Source organism: Megalobrama amblycephala, linkage group LG15 (assembly GCF_018812025.1).
Source record: "Megalobrama amblycephala isolate DHTTF-2021 linkage group LG15, ASM1881202v1, whole genome shotgun sequence".
Lineage (NCBI taxonomy): Eukaryota > Metazoa > Chordata > Actinopteri > Cypriniformes > Xenocyprididae > Megalobrama > Megalobrama amblycephala.
The window spans coordinates 7482086-7504585 of NC_063058.1; the positions used below are offsets into that span (position 1 = coordinate 7482086).

Genomic DNA, 22500 nt, shown 5'->3' on the forward strand with positions numbered 1-22500 from the left:
TGTTTGAGAAAAATGACATTTTCACAATCAAACGCAACAGTTTTGAAGTTTTACACTGTGTCCAAACCTGGCACAATGTGATACATCCTATCAAGCACTGCAAATAACACAATTAAAGTCTCCTTATACTATCTCTTGACTACTTCTACATTTATATTATGTGACTATTTTCCAAAAACACTTGCCATATTGACATTTTGTCAACCATTTACTCATTTTGTACTTACGTTTTTGATTCGATTACATTCATTTGCAATGCTTAAAGGGTTAGTTCACCCAAAAATGTTATATATTTTTGATAAAATCCGATGGCTCAATGAGGCCTGCATTCACAGCAATGGTACTTCCTCTCTCAAGATCCATAAAGGTACTAAAAACATATTTAAAACAGTTCATGTGAGTACAGTGGTTCAACTTTAATATTACAAAGCAACGAGAATATTTTTTGTGCGCCAAAAAAAAACGAAATAAAGATTTTTTAACAATATCTATTTCAAAACACTGCTTCATGAAGCTTCGGAGCTTTACGAATCGAGTCAGTGATTTGGAGCGCCAAAGTCACATGATTTCAGCAGTTTGGCGGTTTGATACGCAATCCGAATCACTGATTCGATCTGTAAAGCTCCAAAGCTTCATGAAGCAGTGTTTTGAAATTGATATTGTCAAAAAATCGTTATTTTGTTTCTTTTTGGCGCAAAAAAGTATTTTCGTCGCTTTACAATATACAATATTAAAGTTGAACCACTGTACTCACATGAACTGTTTTAATTATGTTTTTAGTACCTTTCAATGGCTTTGCTCCCAATAGAGGCCTCACTGAGCCATCGGATTTCATCAAAATATCTTAATTTGTGTTCTGAAGATGAACGAAGGTCTTACGCGTGTAGAACGACATGAGGGTGAGTAATAAATGACATTATTTTCATTTTTGGGTGAACTAACCCTTTAAGCAGCTCATTGCCTCAAGTAAATCTTATACATTATATTTTCAGATAAATGTTTTCTTCAAATCAGTATTTGTAATGTTATGATCATCTCAAATCTGGTTGGTTTAGTACATGGAATAGAATTCTTTATGGAGAAACTTAATGTGAAAAATATTTCTGAAACAAGGGCAGAGGTCTCTGTTTGAATAAACGGTTATGTGGAGTAGAACGATGGATGTTACCCAGTGCAAGACTGCAAAAATGGATTCCAAATGACAAACAAAGTATCCTGCTGCTTGTCATGATTGTGACTAGTAAGAGATTGTATTTGTATTGTGCACTGTATTGTGTCTGGTTGGGACATGGTGTTACTGCACATTAGTTACAAGATATTATGAGCGACTAACTGGTTTAAGAGGGGGTCTTGATCTGATAAAGTCCAAAATCAGCTCATGAGCGTTTCGTTTAACACACGTGGGAATATTTCCATCTACCTGCAGAAGAAAAAGAGGCATAGATTCATGATATTACAGTTATTATCAAATATAAAAACAATGGTTAATCACTGTCATGCTGCATCAGCTAAAAGGCTTTCCAAAGCCATAATCTCACACATATAGTCTACTTACCGAGTTAGGATAAGATTAATTCGGGGATAAACCACTTAAAATGTGCTTACTACAGCAACCTCAGTGCCTTTTCAGTGCCCCCAGCATGAGTAAGCATAGTTAGAATGGACTCACCACAACTTTGCGAAGTTTATATTTGCGTGAACGAATATCTTGCATGAGCATCTCAAAGGGCGTGAGGCTGAACTCCGTTGGCAGAGGGTTAAAGGGCTGTTCCTCTACCTTCTTGAGCTTCACACCCTGCCTCAACTCCTTCATCAGCTGCACCCATAGCCGAGTCTAAAGGAACGAAAGACAAACACACACAGTTTCCTTCATTACATTAACCATAGCTCATACACTGCTAGACATCACAAAGACAAATATGAGTAAATGAAACTACAATTTCAACTACTGTTATAATAAGTATGTCTTTTACCCAGTCAGTGTGTTGAAGAGCATCAAGCTCAGCATTGGAATTTTCCTTCTGTGGTTCCTCCGTTCTGATCTTCTTCAGCATCTACAGGAAAATATCAGATACTTATCAGAACATAAGAGAAGAGGGTATGAAGCTTTGAATATTAAATTATCACACAAACTACATTATGTGACGTAAAGGAGTGTTTTTATCCTCAAACCAGTAAAGAAAAACCCCCGCCTTCAGCTGATTCTAAAGTCATGTCAATCACAGGGCTGATTGCCTACACAACACTGCAACAAATACTAACCCCTAAACCCTAACCTTAATCTTAGTATAGTAATGGTAGAACATCCTGATAGATATCTGTCTCAACCGGATCCATTCATGATATTTCTGACCTCTGAACTGAATCCATGAAGACTTTACTTGAAAGGTGACCACGTGATTGAGTTGACCAATGAAATAGGCTGTGTTTGCAGGTTTTGCCCTTGATTAGTTTGGGAGAAAAAATCATGAGACATAAACATGTTGCCTGGGCACAATTTACACCATTTATATATTCCCAGCCAATGGATCTCTACTGGTATTGCTACACTGGACATCAAGTGACACCAAACATTACCAAATTGTTGATTGCAGTGGTTTTCAAACTTTTCAGGACACGTCTCTTTAAGCGCAAGTACATTTAAGGACATTTAGCAACATACGCTATATTTTGACTAATATCATTGTGGCGACCAGGGCGGGCGAGAGCCGTGAGGGAACGGCACGAGGCCGGTGGCGCAAGAGTTAATGAGCTTCACCTGGGAGGTGCACCGGCCTTGAGTGTCTCACGGAGGAGCTCCGGGAGCATAAATGGAGAAGTGACGACAGTGAAGGACGAGAGAGGATCAGGCCTCGACTTTATTTTATGTTTTATTATGTTTGTGTGGCTGGCAGACGTCCGCAAGGGTCTGCCGGCATTACTTTTGTTTTGTTCTTTGTTTATTTTATATTAAAGTTATGTTGAATGTTCGCCGGTTTCCGCCTCCTTCTTCTCGTATCTACGAACTACATTACATTGGTGCTGAAACCCAGGAGGAAGGAGGGACATGCTGTCGAAGAGCCCTCGCTGCTGAGGGGGATCGCGGTGCTCCGGAGTTCGGGCAGCGCGGGAGTGAAGACCGCGAGAGGCTGCCCGAGGTGGTGGTACTGGAGCCTTGTGAAAGGTGGGACGGAGACCCGGATGCCGTGCTCCTGGGACGAGGTGGGGTGGCTGCCGTCCTGGAGGGAGCGGAGGAGTTGCCGTCGTCTGCCGTAGCCTGCTGCCATCCGCCATGAAGGGGAGGAGCAGGGGACATACATCTCTTTGAATTGTGTGGCTCCACAGGTTTCAGTTTGTGATCCTGTCTGATCTCAGCCAGGACTCGATCATGGAGCGACTGGTGTCGCTGAGGGGGAGGCGGCAGGGTTCGTTCAGACACCTGCAGACGTCAGTACAGTCTTAAAACGGTACATACATTTTGGTTGTACACCACTCTTTCTTCCTCTTCTTCAGAGGATCTAGGATCGTTGGTTATACTGTATTTTACAGTACATGTACTTACATTGTACTTACCCAAGAAAGTACTGTAATATAAGGTAACTACATGGGTTAAGGTTAGGTTTAGGGGTAGGTTTAGGGTTAGTTATTTCCCAGTTATTGTAATTGCTATAATAAGTACACAGTATGTACTACAGTGTTACAGTTAGTAGTACACCATAGAAATTTTCCTTTACCTTAAAATTTAAAGACAGAGAGCTCTGAATGCAATACTGGCAATGATAATTAATATAAATCACCATCAAGGAAAGGCAGACTGATATGTTTGAGAAAAATGAGAAAAACGTTCGCCGGTTTCCGCCTCCTTCTTCTCGTATCTACGAACTACATTACATTGGTGCTGAAACCCAGGAGGAAGGAGGGACATGCTGTCGAAGAGCCCTCGCTGCTGAGGGGGATCGCGGTGCTCCGGAGTTCGGGCAGCGCGGGAGTGAAGACCGCGAGAGGCTGCCCGAGGTGGTGGTACTGGAGCCTTGTGAAAGGTGGGACGGAGACCCGGATGCCGTGCTCCTGGGACGAGGTGGGGTGGCTGCCGTCCTGGAGGGAGCGGAGGAGTTGCCGTCGTCTGCCGTAGCCTGCTGCCATCCGCCATGAAGGGGAGGAGCAGGGGACGGCGGACTCGCTGCCGGCTGCCCTCAACCAGAGGAGCCATCGCCGACCGCCAGGAGGCAGTCGAGGATAGGGCCGTCTACCGAGCGTCCAGTGCCATCGCATGGCACTGCGAAGAAGAGCCTCTCGGCAGGCTGAGGACCGAGCGGCAGTGTGTCTGGGAACCGGACCCAGAATTTTTTTTTTCTTTTTCCTCTCTCCCCTCTCTCGTTCTGTCGCTCCCCTTGCTTCCGTCTCCTTTCTATCGTCTCGTCTGTCCTTACCCCCAGGTGCCACCAAGACAGGCCCCCGGGGGGGGGAGTAAGCGCAGTCGCGGCAGTACCCCCCCGGCCTGCGAGGGGCGATGGGGGTATGTGGCGACCAGGGCGGGCGAGAGCCGTGAGGGAACGGCGCAAGGCCGGTGGCGCAAGAATTAATGAGCTTCACCTGGGAGGCGCACCGGCCTTGAGTCTCTCACGGAGGAGCTCTGGGAGCATAAAAGGAGGAGTGACGACAGTGAAGGACAGTTTTATGTTTTATTATGTTTGTGTGGCCGGCAGACGTCCGCGAGGGTCTGCCGGCATTACTTTTGTTTTGTTCTTTGTTTATTTTATATTAAAGTTATGTTGAATGTTCGTCGGTTCCCGCCTCCTTTTTCCCGTATCTACGAACTGCGTTACAATCATATTTTGATTAATACCAATATTCCTGTATCATAATACTATGAAGCGGCGACCTTGCAGAAAGCCAAAAATGGATCTCAGAGAGGTCATTTTAAACACTTGAGAACCCTTTCTGCTGGGCTGCTTTTCTAGTAAGGGGATGTTAAGTTTTATGCACATAGTATGTGCTGTTTTCGGAGAGAAAGTGGATGTAGCTATTGCGTCCTCTTTTCATCTGTTGCCCTTTCCAGTATGGAGCTGATATTGATGTACTTCCTTTGTATTGTTTTGCGGAGATGCAGTTGAAGAGATTGGGCAATGGCGCCACTGGCATCCAACTCTTTTTCTGTTGCCCTCTCAAATACAAGATATGAAGATGGTATCAGTATTCTCCCTATTTTGCTATAGGAGTGAATACAGAACAAAAGAATGGGCAGTTTCACCACTTGTGTCTCATTCCCTCATCTGTCACCTCTTTGGTACTGGTAATACAGAGGCTGGAGTAATATGTGCTCTCCGTGCTTTCATAGTTCGTCCACTTTGAAAGGGAACGACTAGGTTATTTATGTAAACTGGTTCCCTGAAAAGGGAAACGAGATGCTGCATCGCATTGCCATACTTTAGGCATGGCTGTATGTCTTCCTTCAGACAATCTGAAGCTGATGACATTTTCTCTAGGCGCCCTTTTATAACCCATTGGTGCGCCTGTGATGTCACCTGACTGTGTTAGCCAATCAAGTTTGGAGTGAATTGACATGTGCTTCAGACACCAGCTCACACGAAGCGTTCCCATAGCGTCAACTCCATAACACAGCGTCTCATTCCCCTTCTCAGGGAACCGGGTTACATACAGTGGCAAGGAACCCAAACTCCATAAGGTGACAGAATGGAGAAAAAAACCTTGAGAGAAACCAGGCTCAGTGAGGGGGCCAGTTCTCCTCTGGCCAATTCTCCCTTCAGGCCTTTTGTGTCACCCTGGGTAATATCACGGTCATGTCATGTTTAGTTTCATTATCATGTCTTGTTTAGTGTAATACTTTCATTGGCATGCTCTGTATAGTTTATAGGTCATGGCTTTGTTTGTCACTGTCTTTACCTTCTCATTCATTTGTTTCTAGGGATTCTAATTAATTGCTAAATCTAATTTCACTAGAACTTTGATAACAAAAACAAACACTTTCTCCTCCCTTTTATACGATGAGGCTGTTTATTTGGTTATTTTGACTATAAATATGTTTAGTTATGTGTAATTGCATTTATAATTTTTTTCTCTACAGTACGAGATCAGAAATGAATGACATGTAATCAATTTTGGTTTTGCAACCCACCATTTCAGAACCCACTTAAATAGGCCGCAAATAAGTGTTTTTTTCTCTCATTTCAGTGTTTCATATTTTATTAAAGATGCATTAATTAAAGGATTAGTCCACTTTTAAATAAACTTTTCCTGATAATTTACTCACCCCTATGTCATCCAAGATGTCCATGTCTTTCTTTCTTCAGTCGAAAAGAAATTAAGGTTTTTGATGAAAACATTCCAGGATTATTCTCCTTATAATGGACTTCAATGGGCACCAAACAGTTGAAGGTCAAAATTACTTCAAATTGTTCTACACGATCCCAGATTAGAAATAAGGGTCTTATCTAGTGAAACCATTGCTCATTTTCTGAAAAAAAAATGAAAATTATATAAGTTTTAGCCATAAATGCTCATCTTGAACTAGCTCTTTCTTCTCCTCTATTAGAATTCTGGCAGTGTAGACGCTGCTAAGTGTATTACTGCCCTCCACAGGTCAAAGTTTGAACTAATTTTTATATGCAATATGCTAGTTCAATATTATATAACAATTAGTTCAAACTTTGACCTGTGGAGGGCAGTTATACACTTAGCAGTGTCTACAATGCTGGAATTCTAATAGAGAAGAAGATGAGAGCTAGTTCAAGATGAGCATTTATGATTAAAACTTATATAATTTTCATTTTTTTTTCAGAAAATGAGTGATGGTTTCACTAGATAAGACCCTTATTTCTCATCTGGGATCGTGTAGAACAATTTGAAGATGCACTGAAACTAATTTTGACATTTAACTGTTTGGTGCCCATTGAAGTCTACTATAAGGAGAATAATCCTGGAATGTTTTCATCAAAAACTTTAATTTCTTTTCGACTAAAGAAAGAAAGACATGGACATCTTGGATGACATGGGGTGAGTAAATTATCAGGAAAAGTTTATTTAAAAGTGGACTAATCCTTTAACAAAAATATGATCACAGACGCAACCCATGTGAGCACCATAGTTCCATCAGTATGGCTTTTCACCTCTTTGGCATCTCTTATCCTGCTGAGGAAGGTCTGAAGCTCAAGGGTCTCCAGGAAAAGCGCCCGACACACAGCCTGGTAGTGCTCTGGTGCCAAAGTTGGATTTGCCAGTCTGTCGGCACAAAGCGTCATGACCTGATGAACAGTATGAATGCCATGCACTGTGCCTTCTTCCTCCTCTTCTTCATCCTCCTCTTGGCCACTGTAGCCCTCGTCTTTAGCTGCATTACTGCCACAGTGTTTAGATTCGCTACAGTCCTGACCACCGACCATAAACTCAATGAGCTGTTCAAGCTGAGGGCTCAATTCCCGTTCCTCACTGTCATCCAGACCCCAGTCCAAAGCACGGTAGATTGCAACACCCATGGACTGGACCAGCTGCACACGTGTAGGGTGAAGAGATGGGGTTTGTTAGGGGATGGAGACTGCAAATATGACATAATTATATAATGTGCCATAATTGGCTCACCTTTCCATCAGCAGCAGAACCACAAGTAGCATTACTGTCATCTAGAAAAGAAAAGCAGATTAGCGGAAGAAAACTGCGAATTAAATGTAGACATTCATGACAGTACTAGTGTCACAAACCATCCAAGTGAATGAAATTACATGAAATGCTAATGATTTAAAAAGTTTATGCTTGCTATGCCACATTTTACTATATGGAATTGCTCTCTCTCAACTATGTAAGCTAAAATTTGTGCAAGCTATGCATATTATCATGTATTCTCTCTTTGCTTACCTTTCAGATTAGCAAACTGTACCAAAATTGATAGCACTTAATACAGTTTCATTAAATATGGGTTAAATATATAACCAGATTTAAAATGTATCATAGTAAAAAGCAGTAAATTATTGAATATTGTTTTTTACCAATCTTCTAAGAATCTGACATGTAATGTTTTTTAATGAATCACAAACATGTTTAGCAGCAGAAAATGTTGACATTCCAAAAGTATAAACCTGTAAATGACATTTTTCTGAATGTAATGCTGAAATTCAGCAGTTTTAGTTGTCCACATATTTTATTTTGCAATACTTATCACTTTTAGTAAATCTCTGATGCTGTGATTTTGACATATTGTAGCCTACCTAAATTGTAGATAGACAAGGGCTGCTCTGACCTAAACATACTGAAGATTTAAACTTATTCTTACTAGGAAGGTTTTTACAGTGAGTGCAACTGCACTGTAGGCCTCTCAATATGCAGTTTCAGGCACTTTCAGAGGGTCAGTGTATTCCAAGATATATTCCAAGACCATGAAAATTTAATCATATCAAAGGTAAAAGCTTTCTACAATTCACCCAAAACAAAAAATGTGAAACCATTTTCACTTCCATCATAAAACTTATGCCATAAGGACTAGTTATTGATCAGACAACAGTGCCCTCTGGCGACATAATAATGGTATGGTAGAAGTGTCCCCAACAAGCACATCCAAGGTCTTTCTTATGTCTAGACGTGGATAAGATGGTCTCTGTGGAAGACATTAGGTAATTAAAGACGTCTTCAAGTCTCTAGTTAGGTCCTTTCACTTGACCATTCAACTAAAGGTGCCAGACATGAGACTAATAGCTATATTTAATGACTGCAGAAATCTCTAGTTACTCTAGGACTCCATGACCCCACCATCACTGACCGGATTGCACACAAAACAAGTGAGCTGTGGCTTTAACTATAGACCCCTTAATCGCCTACGTCACTGTGACGTCACCGCTCTAGCTGGAGGCAAAACATAAATAAGAACTAATAGCGGGCGCGCTAAAAGTTTGAGGTTTTGACTTTAAAATGTCGTCTTGTTGTGTTTTTGGCTGCCAGAATAGAAGGAACAGGACTTTTGGTTCAAAACTAAAGTTTTACCAGATCCCGGCAGACATTCCTTCACAGAAATCAAAAAGATAATTGTGGTTGAAAGCAATACGGCGTACAGACTGGACGGAGACGATCATAAATAATGCTCGTGTTTGCAGTGCACACTTCATATCAGGTAAAATAATCGATGCATATGTAATGGTGTGTTGGTTTTATCTAGTACAAATCAGCAAGTTTCTGTTTTATAGGTGAAATGTCGCCAACTTTCAGCACACTAGCTAGCTTAAATGTTAAACAAACATACAACGATAGATGTGTGTGCCATCCTTTGAATGGTCTCTTAACATAATCCACATTGCTAGCCATAATCATAGTTAGCCCAGCGTTAGGTTACATTAGACAATAAACCTTGACAAAATGCCCCGAACCACCCGAAAGTAATTCATATGTTGTCTAGGAAATATCCAAAACTTAAGTTAATTGACAAAAATAGCTGTCACGGTCCCGCAGAGTCAGTGACTGTACATATTCGGACAGTTCTGAACCTTCTTCTGCATCTATGTTTAATAAATCCCTCCTAAAACATGCTAGCTTACGCTTGTCAACATTGAGTCCAGCGTCTCTTTTTGCCTCCAGCTAATCCCCGCCCACCAAGAAACGTTGCAATGTTTACAAACTTTTAAGGGGTCTATACTGGCCAATATAAATAGGGTTCAGCACTGGTCCTGGAGTTCACCCAACGGTACACATTTTGGATGTCACTCTGTAATCTCTCTACTAACGAGCTGATGAGTTGAATAAGGTGTGTTTGATTAGGTGCAGAGTTGGAGTAGGGTTGGGAACTACTGGACTAGAGGCCCCCTGTTTGATATAATGTCCTTGGAAGAGGGCTCAACAATAAGGATGGCCTGCTGGCTCGGGCCAGGTTGAGAAAGTCTCAGGCCACTTGACAGAACCAAGTGATGGTTTATTTTTAAAATAAAAATATATAAATAAATCAAATAGAAATATAATAGAATAGTAAGCAGGGATGCACCAAAATGGATACGAGTATAGGTGTTACAGATCCCTTGTTCCCCTGGACTCCATTTCCCAAGATCCTCCTGTTCTCCACACCTGCACTCACTTCCCTCGTCAGCTCCTCATCATCACTCATCACCTGCACCTGGACTCTATTGTCAGCACTCCCCATATATTGCACTCACTCCCTTCACTCCTCGTCCGTTCTCTGTTTATGTTAAGTGTATGCGTGGTACTCCTTGCCTGTTGTTAATTAAAGATATTGTATGATTGTGGAAATCCGTATCTGCCTCATCTCTATACCAGCAACACGTAACAGAAGAACGGACCCAACTGACTGGATTTCCACAGAAGGATGGAGACTTTGACCAGCTCCTTAGCTCCTGCTCCTCCAACACCTCTAACTGCTGGCGATCTACTCATCGGGCTCCTACAGGTGGGTCGTTCGCTGGAGAGGTATGTGGAGGAGTTCGTAGAGCTCGCTTATTTGACAGATTGGTCGGATGCTCAGTTGATCGACCTGTTTTTGGATGGACTGGATGAGAACACTATTCGCTTTATTGAACCTGACGATTATGTTTCCTTAACTGATGCTATAAATTTAGTTTTGTATTTAAATTGCTCTGAATTCTTAGTCCAAGAGGTTCCGAATGTTGAGTGTTCCTCTCGTCCAGTCCTTCCAAAAACACGGTCAGCCCGGCCAGTCTGCCAAGCTCCGTCTTCCTCCGCATACCCCTCCAGCGAACTCCCTGCCTGCCCCACACGGAACCCACACTCCTCAACTGGGTCCCGTAAACGGAGGAGGAGGAAGCAAGCCGCGCCAGTATCTCCAGAGCCCGCTCCAGTATCTCCAGAGCCCGCTCCAGTATCTCCAGAGCCCGCTCCAGTCTCTCCAGAGCCCGCTCCAGTCTCTCCAGAGCCCGCTCCAATCCTCTCCAAGCCTGCTGCTGAGCTCTCTCCAGTGTCCGCCAGCGAGCCCACTCCCGTACCAACGGGCATTCTAGTAGTGTTTGAGGGGATGGACTGGCCCTTAGCTCCAGCCGTCGCCTACGAGCCCTCTGCTCCAACCGCCGCCGCCGAGCCTGCTGCTCTAGCCGCCGCCGCCGAGCAAGTAGCGCCAGTCTCCGCCGCCGAGCAAGCAGCGGCAGTCTCCGCCGCCGAGCAAGCAGCGGCAGTCTCCGCCGCCGAGCAAGCAGCGCCAGTCTCCGCCGCCGAGCAAGCAGCGCCAGTCTCCGCCGCCGAGCAAGCAGCGCCAGTCTCCGCCGCCGAGCCAGTATCTCCAGTCTCAGCCGCCGAGCCAGTATCTCCAGTCTCAGCCGCCGAGCCAGTATCTCCAGTCTCAGCCGCCGAGCCAGTATCTCCAGTCTCAGCTCCAGCCGCCGCCGAGCCAGTATCTCCAGTCTCAGCCGCCGAGCCAGTATCTCCAGTCTCAGCCGCCGAGCCAGTATCTCCAGTCTCAGCCGCCGAGCCAGTATCTCCAGTCTCAGCCGCCGAGCCAGTATCTCCAGTCTCAGCTCCAGCCGCCGCCGAGCCAGTATCTCCAGTCTCAGCTCCAGCCGCCGCCGAGCCCTCAGCTCCAGCCGCCGCCGAGCCAGCCGCTCCAACCACCGCCGAGCCCTCAGCTCCATGCTCCACCGCCCTAAAGCCCACTCCTGCCCACAGAAACAATCCCTTCCTCAGACTTTTAAAGACTTTCCTTAAATTCCCCATGTATTTTTGGGGGGGGGGCCTAGTACCCGTTCCGGTACCTGTGGGTGGGGAACTCCTGGGCGGGGTTTCGGAAGCGCCAGAGCCCACCAGGGCTCCTGACCCTCCATGGCAGCCCGCTGCACCTGACCCTCCGTGGCAGCCCGCTGCACCTGACCCTCCATGGCTGCCCACGGCTCCAGACCCGCCATGGCTGCCCACGGCTCCAGACCCGCCATGGCTGCCCGCTGCACCTGACCCGCCATGGCTGCCCACGGCTCCAGACCCGCCATGGCTGCCCACGGCTCCAGACCCGCCATGGCTGCCCACGGCTCCAGACCCACCATGGCTGCCCACGGCTCAAGACCCGCCATGGTTCATGGATCCGCCCTGGAGACCTCCGTTCCTGCCCGCTCCTCTCCCTGCACCTGCATGAGGTCTCCAGGGCGCCCGCCCCCCCCTCCCGGTGTCTCCATCTACGGCGCGAGGTCGCGCCTACCGGGAGGGGGGAGTACTGTTACAGATCCCTTGTTCCCCTGGACTCCATTTCCCAAGATCCTCCTGTTCTCCACACCTGCACTCACTTCCCTCGTCAGCTCCTCATCATCACTCATCACCTGCACCTGGACTCTATTGTCAGCACTCCCCATATATTGCACTCACTCCCTTCAGTCCTCGTCCGTTCTCTGTTTATGTTAAGTGTATGTGTGGTACTCCTTGCCTGTTGTTAATTAAAGATATTGTATGATTGTGGAAATCCGTATCTGCCTCATCTCTATACCAGCAACACGTAACAATAGGAAGCACTGACAAAGCAAGGAAGCACTGACAACAGAGCAGAATGGATACATCAGATAATTTTGTCTATGAAGTAGATGTAATAGAATGTTAAACAGATTAAATATTTATGATAAGAAAACGTGGAGTGGATTGAGCGTACAGTGGCACAGACGCATGAGCTTGACGAGCTTATAAAGCATATAAAGTAAAATGAGCATATTACAAACGTTAACTGATGGCATGCACTTGATTGCTGATCGTTCACTCAGCACACATGCGATATCTGACTTAAAACTAAATCGTATGTGCAAGTAAAAACATTAACTGTTACATTATTTTTGTATAATGAGTGGTTCCATGCATTATTACAGGAAGGTGGTACAGTAATCATATGACGTTTTTTCCGAAGTGCGTGCCCAGAAAGCTGCCTCTCAGACAGCATGTGAATAGCCTATTAAATTTGAGTTCTCTTGCGACAACTTCACTGACAAATTCACAAAAAATTATGTCAAAATGCCTGTATAGGCAAGTATCCTTGTAAAACATAGTCGGTTATGTCTTAAGTGAACATAAACAGTTGGGAAAGAAAACGTGTAGCAGTATGTTGGATACGTGCAGCTCTTAAAGTGACAGCAGCCTAATAAACGTACTGCAGTCTTTGTCCTCAATGTTAATCTAATAACAAAAGACAAAGAGAAAATCACTCACTGCTCTTGACTGTTTGAGCCCTGCTGGAGCAACTCATAATATTCACTGTGCTATTAAATCAAAGATAAATTATGATAGAGCAATAATATGAACAGTGAAAGTAACAGTAGCTCCTACAATACATTTTAACAGGCATAATTAGGCATAAAACAACTGAAGGAAACATCTGTTTGCTAAGCGAACTAATTTGACTCATATTCTTTTGGTTTCTCTGCCCAATATTTTAAAAAAATTTAAAATGCAAAGGTATCGGTACTCTGTATTGGCAAGTACTAAAAATAAAAGTATCAGTATCAGACTCGTTCTGGAAAAAGTGGTATCGGTGCATCCCTAATAGTAAGTGTTAGTATTCACGAGTCAAATGTTGTCAAAAAAGAAAAGCTTGGGATGAGTTAGGCATTTCATTCCACCAGCAGGAAACAGTCCAGGTAATGGTCTGTGAAAGTGATTTTGTGCCTCTTTGGGATGGCACCACAAGACGTTACATTTAAAAAACGTAAAGAAACCATTTTAACATTTAAATATATTATATGAATAATTTATAAATATGTATTTACAAAAATGTGAACAACTGGCTCAAGCAGGAAAAATCTTGTGTTGACCCCTGAGAATACTCCTCTGATTTTGTCTGGCCAGGTGAAATCATTGTCTCAAGTCTCTCAATATTTCATCTCTGCAGACAGTATCTTCCTGTTTGACCTCAGCGTTCTTATGTGACAACAGCGACATTTCCTACTTCTAAAGAGTTTGTCACATTCCAGTAATTTGTTGTTGGAAAGGATAGGAATCAATTTAATTCTTGCCTATTTCTTGGGAAAATTTTATTAAAGCTAAAATATACTGAAGATATTTAGTCAATATCCACATTATCTTGTGTACAATCACCATGTTATCCACTTGTTAAGTCATGACGTAAGAAACGCCATTTCTGGGTCCAAGCCCCGGCTCGTTTCACTAGGGAATGCCATCTCGATGGCCGTTGAACGCTATTTATTCATATTAATCATTTAACATTTCAAAAAGTTAAACATTTAAAATACTTGCGACACAACAGTCTCCGTGCTCACAGCGTCACAGACATTAATATATTAACGATTTATAAGATGAATCACTGTCTGGCCATCTGGGATTTTGGTATGGAGATAGGTTATGATTATAATTTTTTGGTAGTATTACACCACATCATGTGTGTGTATTAGCACCGTTTGTTGTTTTCTTGTGGTATGAGATAGAGCGTTTGGACCCGGAAGCGCTGCCGCATGACGTCAGACTTAACAACGGAATAGTCAGATAGTCAGTTTGCTGACGATTCTGGAATTTTGGTCAAATAAATGATGTTTTTGCTATTTAAAATACATACAATATATATGAAATGGATATTTATATACGTAAATATACATGACTGTAATGTACTGTAGGTGATGTGGTAAAAACAAAAAAGAAAACAACAGTCAGTACAGCAATGGCTTTTGCGGCATATTTAAAAATGATGGCCCGCTCAACTTGGAAACTGGGGTATCAAAATGATCTCAGAGTTTCTCAGTAATAAATGTAACTTGAAAGGCCGTTCATGTCCAATTTCTGACTGGGAAATGCATAATTATGATAATTGCCATAGCATGTGAAGGCAGCATTACAGCAGAGAAGGTTGCTGTTTTTACTTTTGCAGTGGCATCCTGTATGTTCTTATTCTCATTTTAATCTGCATCTCTACAATCCCTAAATTCACTAGCTGCCAGGACTAGTAGAAGCAGAACTGGTTACACTGGATGGGCCTAGTAACTTCATTTCTGTCCACCGGCTGAAGGAGATGACTATTGGATGAGCTTTACCAGTGCATATTAGATCCAAGCGTTTCTACTGAACTCCTTAACTTTGTGTGGGGGAGATTTTTAATTGACAATGAGGCAACCTGTGAGTCACTTGTGTTGTCATCCCTCTGTGAATCAGCTGACTGTACATTTTCTCCCATTATGACTCAGCAATTAGTGACTTCAGTGTTATTGGGTAGGCAAAATGGTTGGACGCTCTTATGTCTGCGATCTCCTCCCCTAGCAAATGTGACTCAAATGCAGAGATAAAAAACCCCAATAATAGTTTTAGTTTTTAAACAAGATTGCAAAAAATGACACAAGACAAAAGATAAGTTAAAAAAACAACAAGTGGAGAACTTTGCAAAGTCTGTTATACTGGACAATGTTGGACAACACAGGGGAGCTAATAAAAATTGGCATTAATCTTCTTTCTATAGATTGTACATTCACACTTAAATTCACATATAAAAGATATTTGCACAGTGCTACAAAAAAAAAAAAAAAAACCCTTCTGTTATCTAGGACTAGGTTTCACAACCTATAAGGGTTTTGCAGGGCTTGACATTAACTTGTTTTGCTCACCAGCCACTGTGACTAATGTTTTTCTAAAGTTACTAGCCACTCAGCATTTTCACTGGCCACAATATTGACATTGATACCCTGGGGAAAAAAGCCATATAGATATTTTTAATATTATCTAATAATTTGGCAGCAGATATATTAGGCTGCTGTCACTTTAAGACCTGACGCACGGATCCATTAAACTGTTACACATGCATTTTCTGTTTAAGTTCACTTAAAACATAACTGACTGTGTTTACATGAATACTCGAAAAAAACTGGCATTCTGACATTATTTTGTGTGTATTTGACAGTTTAAGCGCAATAAGCAGCGAAAAAGAACTAAATTTAGTACTGAGAGGCGCTCTTTGGGTGCAGGAATGAGTAAAATACTCGCAATATGATGCTGAAATTCAAGCCCTGTAACACCAAAAACATTCATCCGTAGTAAATGAAACAAGTGAGTGAGGGAAGGCGGGTTTGTGTGTCGATTCACTGTCGGACAGATGAGAGAGAGAGAAAGCAGCTGGTATCCTCTCTCTATTCTGTGGAAAATGAGTATTGGAAGTGTTTCAGATATTTCAGTATTGATAAGTATAAAATTTTTTGCACTTAGTTTATTATTTCAGAGGCCTTTTTAAAAGACAAAAATTGAAAAATGTATTATATATAAAATTCAACCAGCCAAAGTGGTTAGTAGGAGTGACTGTTACATGCCACTGCTGAAATAAACCCGCATTTGGCGGGTGATAATGTCAAGCCCTGGTGTAAGCAGTAGACTACTGGTCAAAATGTTTTTTTCTTTTTGTTTTGTTTTTTTATCATTGCATTCTTCCTGACTAGCCTACTGCGTTTCGAATTATGGGTTGCACTTCCGGTTTGGGGAACATTCATTTAAAAATCGTTTCAAATCATAAGGTTGCCCTACAAATAAAGCTTATCCGTCAGTTTGACTGAATGAGCTGTCAATTTTTCTTTCATGTTTTATTTTTTAGACATCATGAGAATAACATAACGCTTGGTATTTTAACGTAACATGTTATAACAAGAATATCTATGGCAAGAGCTCTTTTCAGCAGCTGCTTTCTATCCTCGTGATTATTTTATTTTGTCTCTTTGCATACCGCTGTAATGGCATGAAAAAGACAACATATACTGCACATTTGTGGTCTGTTCTCCCGATATTATTTACGATATATCCCATTAATAATTTACTGGAATGCACAAAGAATCTCTCGTTTTTCTCCTCAAAGGTTTGCTTTTCACAGGTAAGTACGATTGATTATCTGTAAAAATGATGGAAATCGCTTTGAAACAGTATCACGCAATGCTGAAGTTCATGAACATGTTTTATTAAGGCAGCGTATAATACATAATACAGATATATATAACTATAGTTATATTTAACCCGTCAGTTATTGCTGTGGAAAGAATCACGCTTTTTCATGGCCTGTTGAAAGTACCTTGTTGATGCTTTTACACTTTTAAATGTCCTTTTAATGTTCGTTGGTTGAAGGGTGATTAGAATAATGTCATCTCATTGTATCCAATTTTTAAAAAACAAAAAAAAAACAAAAACGTATTATTGCATTCATAGACCGAGCCTTTCACTGACTGTTTACAGCTTAACGGAAGTCACACCCATAATTTGTGCAAAGCGTCATGGGGCATAGGATATATAAATTTCATTTTTGTTCTACTTTTGTGTTGACACTGACTGCTAACTATATTATAAAAGAATATCAGTTTTGTCTGATTGTTTTTTATTTTTTTCTTCAGATTTCACAGATTACAACAGTAGGTGAAAGTCCATACTGTCATACACAGAAAAAGAATATGCACATTTTTATGTATATATTGCATTTATCTTTGTTAAATTTACATTTGCATGTCCATTTTTAAATATTTCTTACATGTAAAGTCATATATAGAATAGAAACTCTCCAGAAAATGACATTCAGGCAAGCTCCATAAATGTATATATGCTTCAAACTTGATTGATTGATTGAATGATTGATTGATTGATTGATTAATTGATTGGTAAAATTGTGATTCCTATTTCATTGCAGGTGGTATTTGCCAATTTAGCAGACATCACAAACATTCCATGTCATAGATATTTATGGGATATAAATGTACTGTACATACGATTTTGACAATTTAATCAATCATTTTGTGAGTGATGGCACACATGATAGCAGAATGTTTAGAAACTGAACCCAGTTCTTCAATAGTAATGATCAGATTTCATCTATTGGATTGGATCAGATCTTGAAAATGGGTTGTACAAAAGAAAAAAAAGATCGTGAAATCAGATTAGATCATGAAATCCAATCTGGGTCAAACGATCATTATGTGTTGTTCAAAACTTTTTAGTAAGATTGAGATACCTTTGATCCAAAAAACAGGATTATCCTGATCCCAGCAGAAGGGTGGATTTTAGGAACAAAAATATAATAAATTAAACATACAGCTGTCACAGACACGCCAGGCTCCTTCCGTCTCCGACCCTTCTGTATTGTAACAACAGCATTTGTATCATGAAATATATACACACTTTTATATTTTTATTTTGCGCTTGATTAGTTTAACCATTAAAGTAATAATGTAGAAGTAGGCATTAGGCTACATATTAAGCCTTTCAGTACAGTAAAGTAAAAATTTTCTTCTGCCATAATATAATCCTCCAAACAGCGGTCAATATCAACCAAAAATTATACATTTAATTTTAAAGGGTTAGTTCACCCAAAAATGAAAATAATGTCATTAATTACTCACCCTCATGTCGTTCTACACCCGTAAGACCTTTGTTCATCTTCAGAACACAAGATATTTTAGTTGAAATCCGATGGCTCAGTGAGGCCTGCATACTAGGGAGTAATGACATTTCCTCTCTCAAGATCCATTAAGGTACTAAAAAAAAATTAAATCGGTTCATGTGAGTACAGTGGTTCAATATTAATATTATAAAGCGACGAGAATATTTTTGAATCCGAGCCATCGGATTTCAACTAAAATATCTTAATTTGTGTTCCGAAGATCAACGAAGGTCTTACGGGTGTGGAACGGCATGAGGGTGAGTAATAAATGACAGAAATTTAATTTTTGGGTGAACTAACCCTTTAAGATATTTTGATTAAATCTGATGGCTCAGTGAGGCCTGCATTCAAAGCAATGACACTTCCTCTCTCAAGATCCATAAAGGTACTAAATCATATTTGAAACAGTTCATGCATTGGTTCTACCTTAATATTATAAAGCAACGAGAATAGAACCACTGTACTCACATGAACTGATTTAAATATGTTTTTAGTACCTTTATGGATCTTGAGAGAGGAAATGTCATTGCTGGCTATGCAGGCCTCACTGAGTCATCGGATTTCATCAAAATATCTTAATTTGTGTTCTAAAGATGAACGAAGGCCTTACGGGTGTGGAACGACATGAGGGTGAGTAATAAATGACATTATTTTCATTTTTGGGTGAACTAACCCTTTAATTGTTTTTAATCACTGAATATAAACTACATTGGCACAATCATCAGAGATGTAGCAGTTTCTAACTATTGCATCCCTTCTTGCCTATATTTGTTTGCTTTTGTTGTGGGTCACATGAGGAGCTACGGAGACCCTAAAGGTACATGATGATGGAAAACATATGAGATGGCAAGAAAATATTTGAATGTTTTCCTGTTGTTGCACAAATGTTTTGCGTTCCCCAAAGAAACTTTGCATTCCCTCTCAAAACTTCTTCACAAGTGACTTTTTTAGGGGAATGCAAAACTTTTGCAAGAGAACTCAAAAGCATTGAAATATGTAATTTTTTCTCCAATCTCATATTTTATCACCATGTTTAGTGCCTCCATATAGGTCTGACTGGAAACTGAAAATGTTGTTCTTTTCATAGTTAGTAGTCTACATTGTGAAATGTAACACCATTTGGAGCATTGGTAATGTGAAAAAGTTTGTATCTGGATCAGGGTGATCTGATCCATTTTGCTTTGAAAAACAAAAGTTACAGTATATGGATTACCTGATCCAGTGGATAGCAAAACATGGGATTTACCAATTCTATATAATTCTGATACAGATTAAACTTTTTGATGACTGAGCCCTTTCTCATTCGAGCCAAAACAATGCTCATGTGGTATTATTTCTTATATCTATGTCATCCTTAAACAATAAGTGCTAAATAATACTAAAACATCGCGTCAGTCTCTGCCGGTGAATCAATGAATCCATGCACGTGTTAGCATGTTTTGAAACGAGTGTAGGGTGAGGGTTAAGCCTAAAAACAATCATAGCAGCGCCCCCTGGTGCTAGATTCTGTCAGTCCAACAACACTCCTGATGCTGAAGTATTTTAGAGTGAAACAATTGCCAAGTTTTAATGCTGTTTACAACATCTCAAATCAAATTCAAAAACATTGTTTACAAGACAAAGGCTTCAGCAAAGCAACACGAGACACCCAGTTAATAATTAATAAACACAGAGCCAGCCATAATGCAGAAGCATCAGGAATCAATAAGATAAACTATAAAAAAAAAAAAGACTATGGGGATTAAAAGAACCAAATACAACAACCCAGATGCATTTAAGTGCTGTCTTAGCGTCAACATCAAATGCGTAACTATATTATTTTGATGTAAACAATCTTTTAAATGCAGTTTTAGTCATATCTCATTTAAGGACGTGAAACTCCCAATGTAAAATAGAATAATATAAATATTCAGGGACGAAAAAGAAACTCTTCAACCTGGACTATTATTGCGCCTGTTGAAGGACACCGTTGAGCTCTCGGAAAGTTTCAGTAAATGAATGTCAAGTCCTTACCGCTGCTCTCCAGATGTGCCGTGACGGTTCCGTCCCTGTGCAGGATTATGGAAGACAGATCTCGGATCAGAAACTCTTCGGCAGGCTGCGTGTCCGGGCGCGGCGCTCTCAGCTCTCTGCAGCACTGAAAACACACTGCCCAAGCCTGCTCCTCATTGATGGGCTGCTCATAAGACTTCAGCACCTCCTCCAGAGACAGTTCCCTGATCTCACCTCTCTCCGCGGGAGCGGATACCCTTGAGTCTCCGTCCTTGCCGCTTCTGTTTGCTGATCTTGCCATGACGAGGCCGAGGTTTAGCCTACAGTTTCCTCAGGATCCGCTCGAATCTGTCTGGGAACAGAATGATGATTCTGCGGTTCATTCCGGGAACCGCGAGAGACGCGTCTGCAGTAACGTCAGTCAGTGATGGGCAGAGGAGCGGAGGCGGGCGGACATCTCTCAATGCGCAATTGTAGCAAAGATAGAGCATAAGAGTGGGGAAAAGGCTTCTTGACAATATATTGCCTACATGTATGCTGTGTTATGCATCTTTCGCATCGGTCAAGTTTCCTGCATCATGTCTGGATGGGTGTCGTATTCTGCATCCTCTGCAAAGTGCTCTCTGAGCTCCACCCACACACTGGACCAATGAAACAGATGAGATCAACTTGCAGAGGAACTAGTTGGGATACATAAATAACCGAAGGTTATCTCGAATGTCGAATATTGTTTAGGTTATATCTGTTTTAAAAAATGACAAGATAATAAGCGTTATTAAGTTATAAGAATCTAAAAATTTAAGTCAAAACAAAAACAAAGTGCGCTGTTACAACAACTCGAGTGGTTTCTAACACTCAGATTAATTTAGTAATCCATTGCATTACAAGTTTAAGGTAAACTACTTTTCACCTAACTCATCACATTGATTTGAATAGGATCATTTTGTACCATATTGATATAAAGAGAGAAAATATATTCAATTCTTTGTTATTAACAACATAAAGTAAATTCAATTTTGCATCACATCAGGGTTTCCCAGATTGTGGATCGTGAGTTTAATGAAAAGCAATTAAGTAATAAAAACAAAAATTTAAAATTTAAATAACTAGCCTAATTAAAAAAATAAAAACAATTACTGAAAAAGATACTGATGCAAAAACTTGAGAAAATGAGATCCAGGCTATTGATGACGTTGAAGAAAAATTATTTATTCATTTCAATTAAATTTAGCCTCACACGCAAACTTTAATCGATAATGAAAATATTTAATAAAACCAAAAGGTAAAATAACAATCAGAAAGAAGTAATTAATAGTTAATAATAAAATTTAGAGTATCGTAAAATCCAGAGTATTATCTGATAGATGAAGATCAGAATATACAGAATTAAGAACAATAATTAAGATATTTGCAGATAGGAGAGAAGAAGCAGAAGAGCAAGGGAGAGCAAAGGAGAAAAGCCTCCCTAACAACGACTCAGTCCATTTTATACCATAAGAATAGGGAAATTTACATCCCACTCAAACTCATGTTTTGCTCTAATCAGAAAAGATCGAATGGATTTACCCATTATGTCATAGACTGGTCAGATGTCAAAAATACGTATAGGAGTTGTTTTGACCCCCTTAGGGAATTTTGCAAATCTTACATTATTACATGTCAGCAGAAATAATAACAGACATATTAAGTTCAAATGAACAACTAATTCTGAAAGCAAAACACCATCGTTTTTGCAGAACTTGGCAGGCGTCCAATATCTAACCACAAACGTGTCAACGTGATCTGTCACACTGGAACACTTGAAGATCAATTGAATATAACAAGCACACATATTCTTAAAGATAAAATAAGAATAACCATAAGGGTACAATAACAAGTAAATGCTTGAAAATATGATGAGAATTAATATATAAAGTAGGAGTACATAAATATATGAAATCAAACGTAAAATTGATAAATCTTAAGCCATAAATGATTAACATAAATATGAATAAAATGCATGAATATGAATATTGACCATTTTGGATCCACCAGATACACAATATTAAATGTTTTTACCTGCATGTCATGTGAGCATTAAAGGTGCAATATGTAATATTTTTGAAGTAAAATATCCAAAAACCACTAGGCCAGTGTTATTTTGTTCACTTGAGTACAATATCCCAAAAGTTTGCAACTATTTGTAAATCGTAAGAAAATTG

The 22500-nt window shown here is 40.7% G+C and overlaps 1 protein-coding gene across 1 annotated transcript in view; it reads right to left on the bottom strand.

The window, feature by feature from the left end:
- spire2 (spire-type actin nucleation factor 2) overlaps positions 1 to 21292 on the bottom strand; it is a 36626-nt gene extending 15334 nt beyond the window's left edge. Inside the window, 6 exon segments of the mRNA XM_048158808.1 lie at positions 1334 to 1420; positions 1670 to 1834; positions 1974 to 2054; positions 7107 to 7484; positions 7576 to 7616; positions 20321 to 21292. Of these exon segments, the coding sequence (XP_048014765.1) occupies positions 1334 to 1420; positions 1670 to 1834; positions 1974 to 2054; positions 7107 to 7484; positions 7576 to 7616; positions 20321 to 20600 (1032 nt within the window). The 5' untranslated portion in view covers positions 20601 to 21292.
- Between the last annotated feature and the right edge of the window lie 1208 nt (positions 21293 to 22500).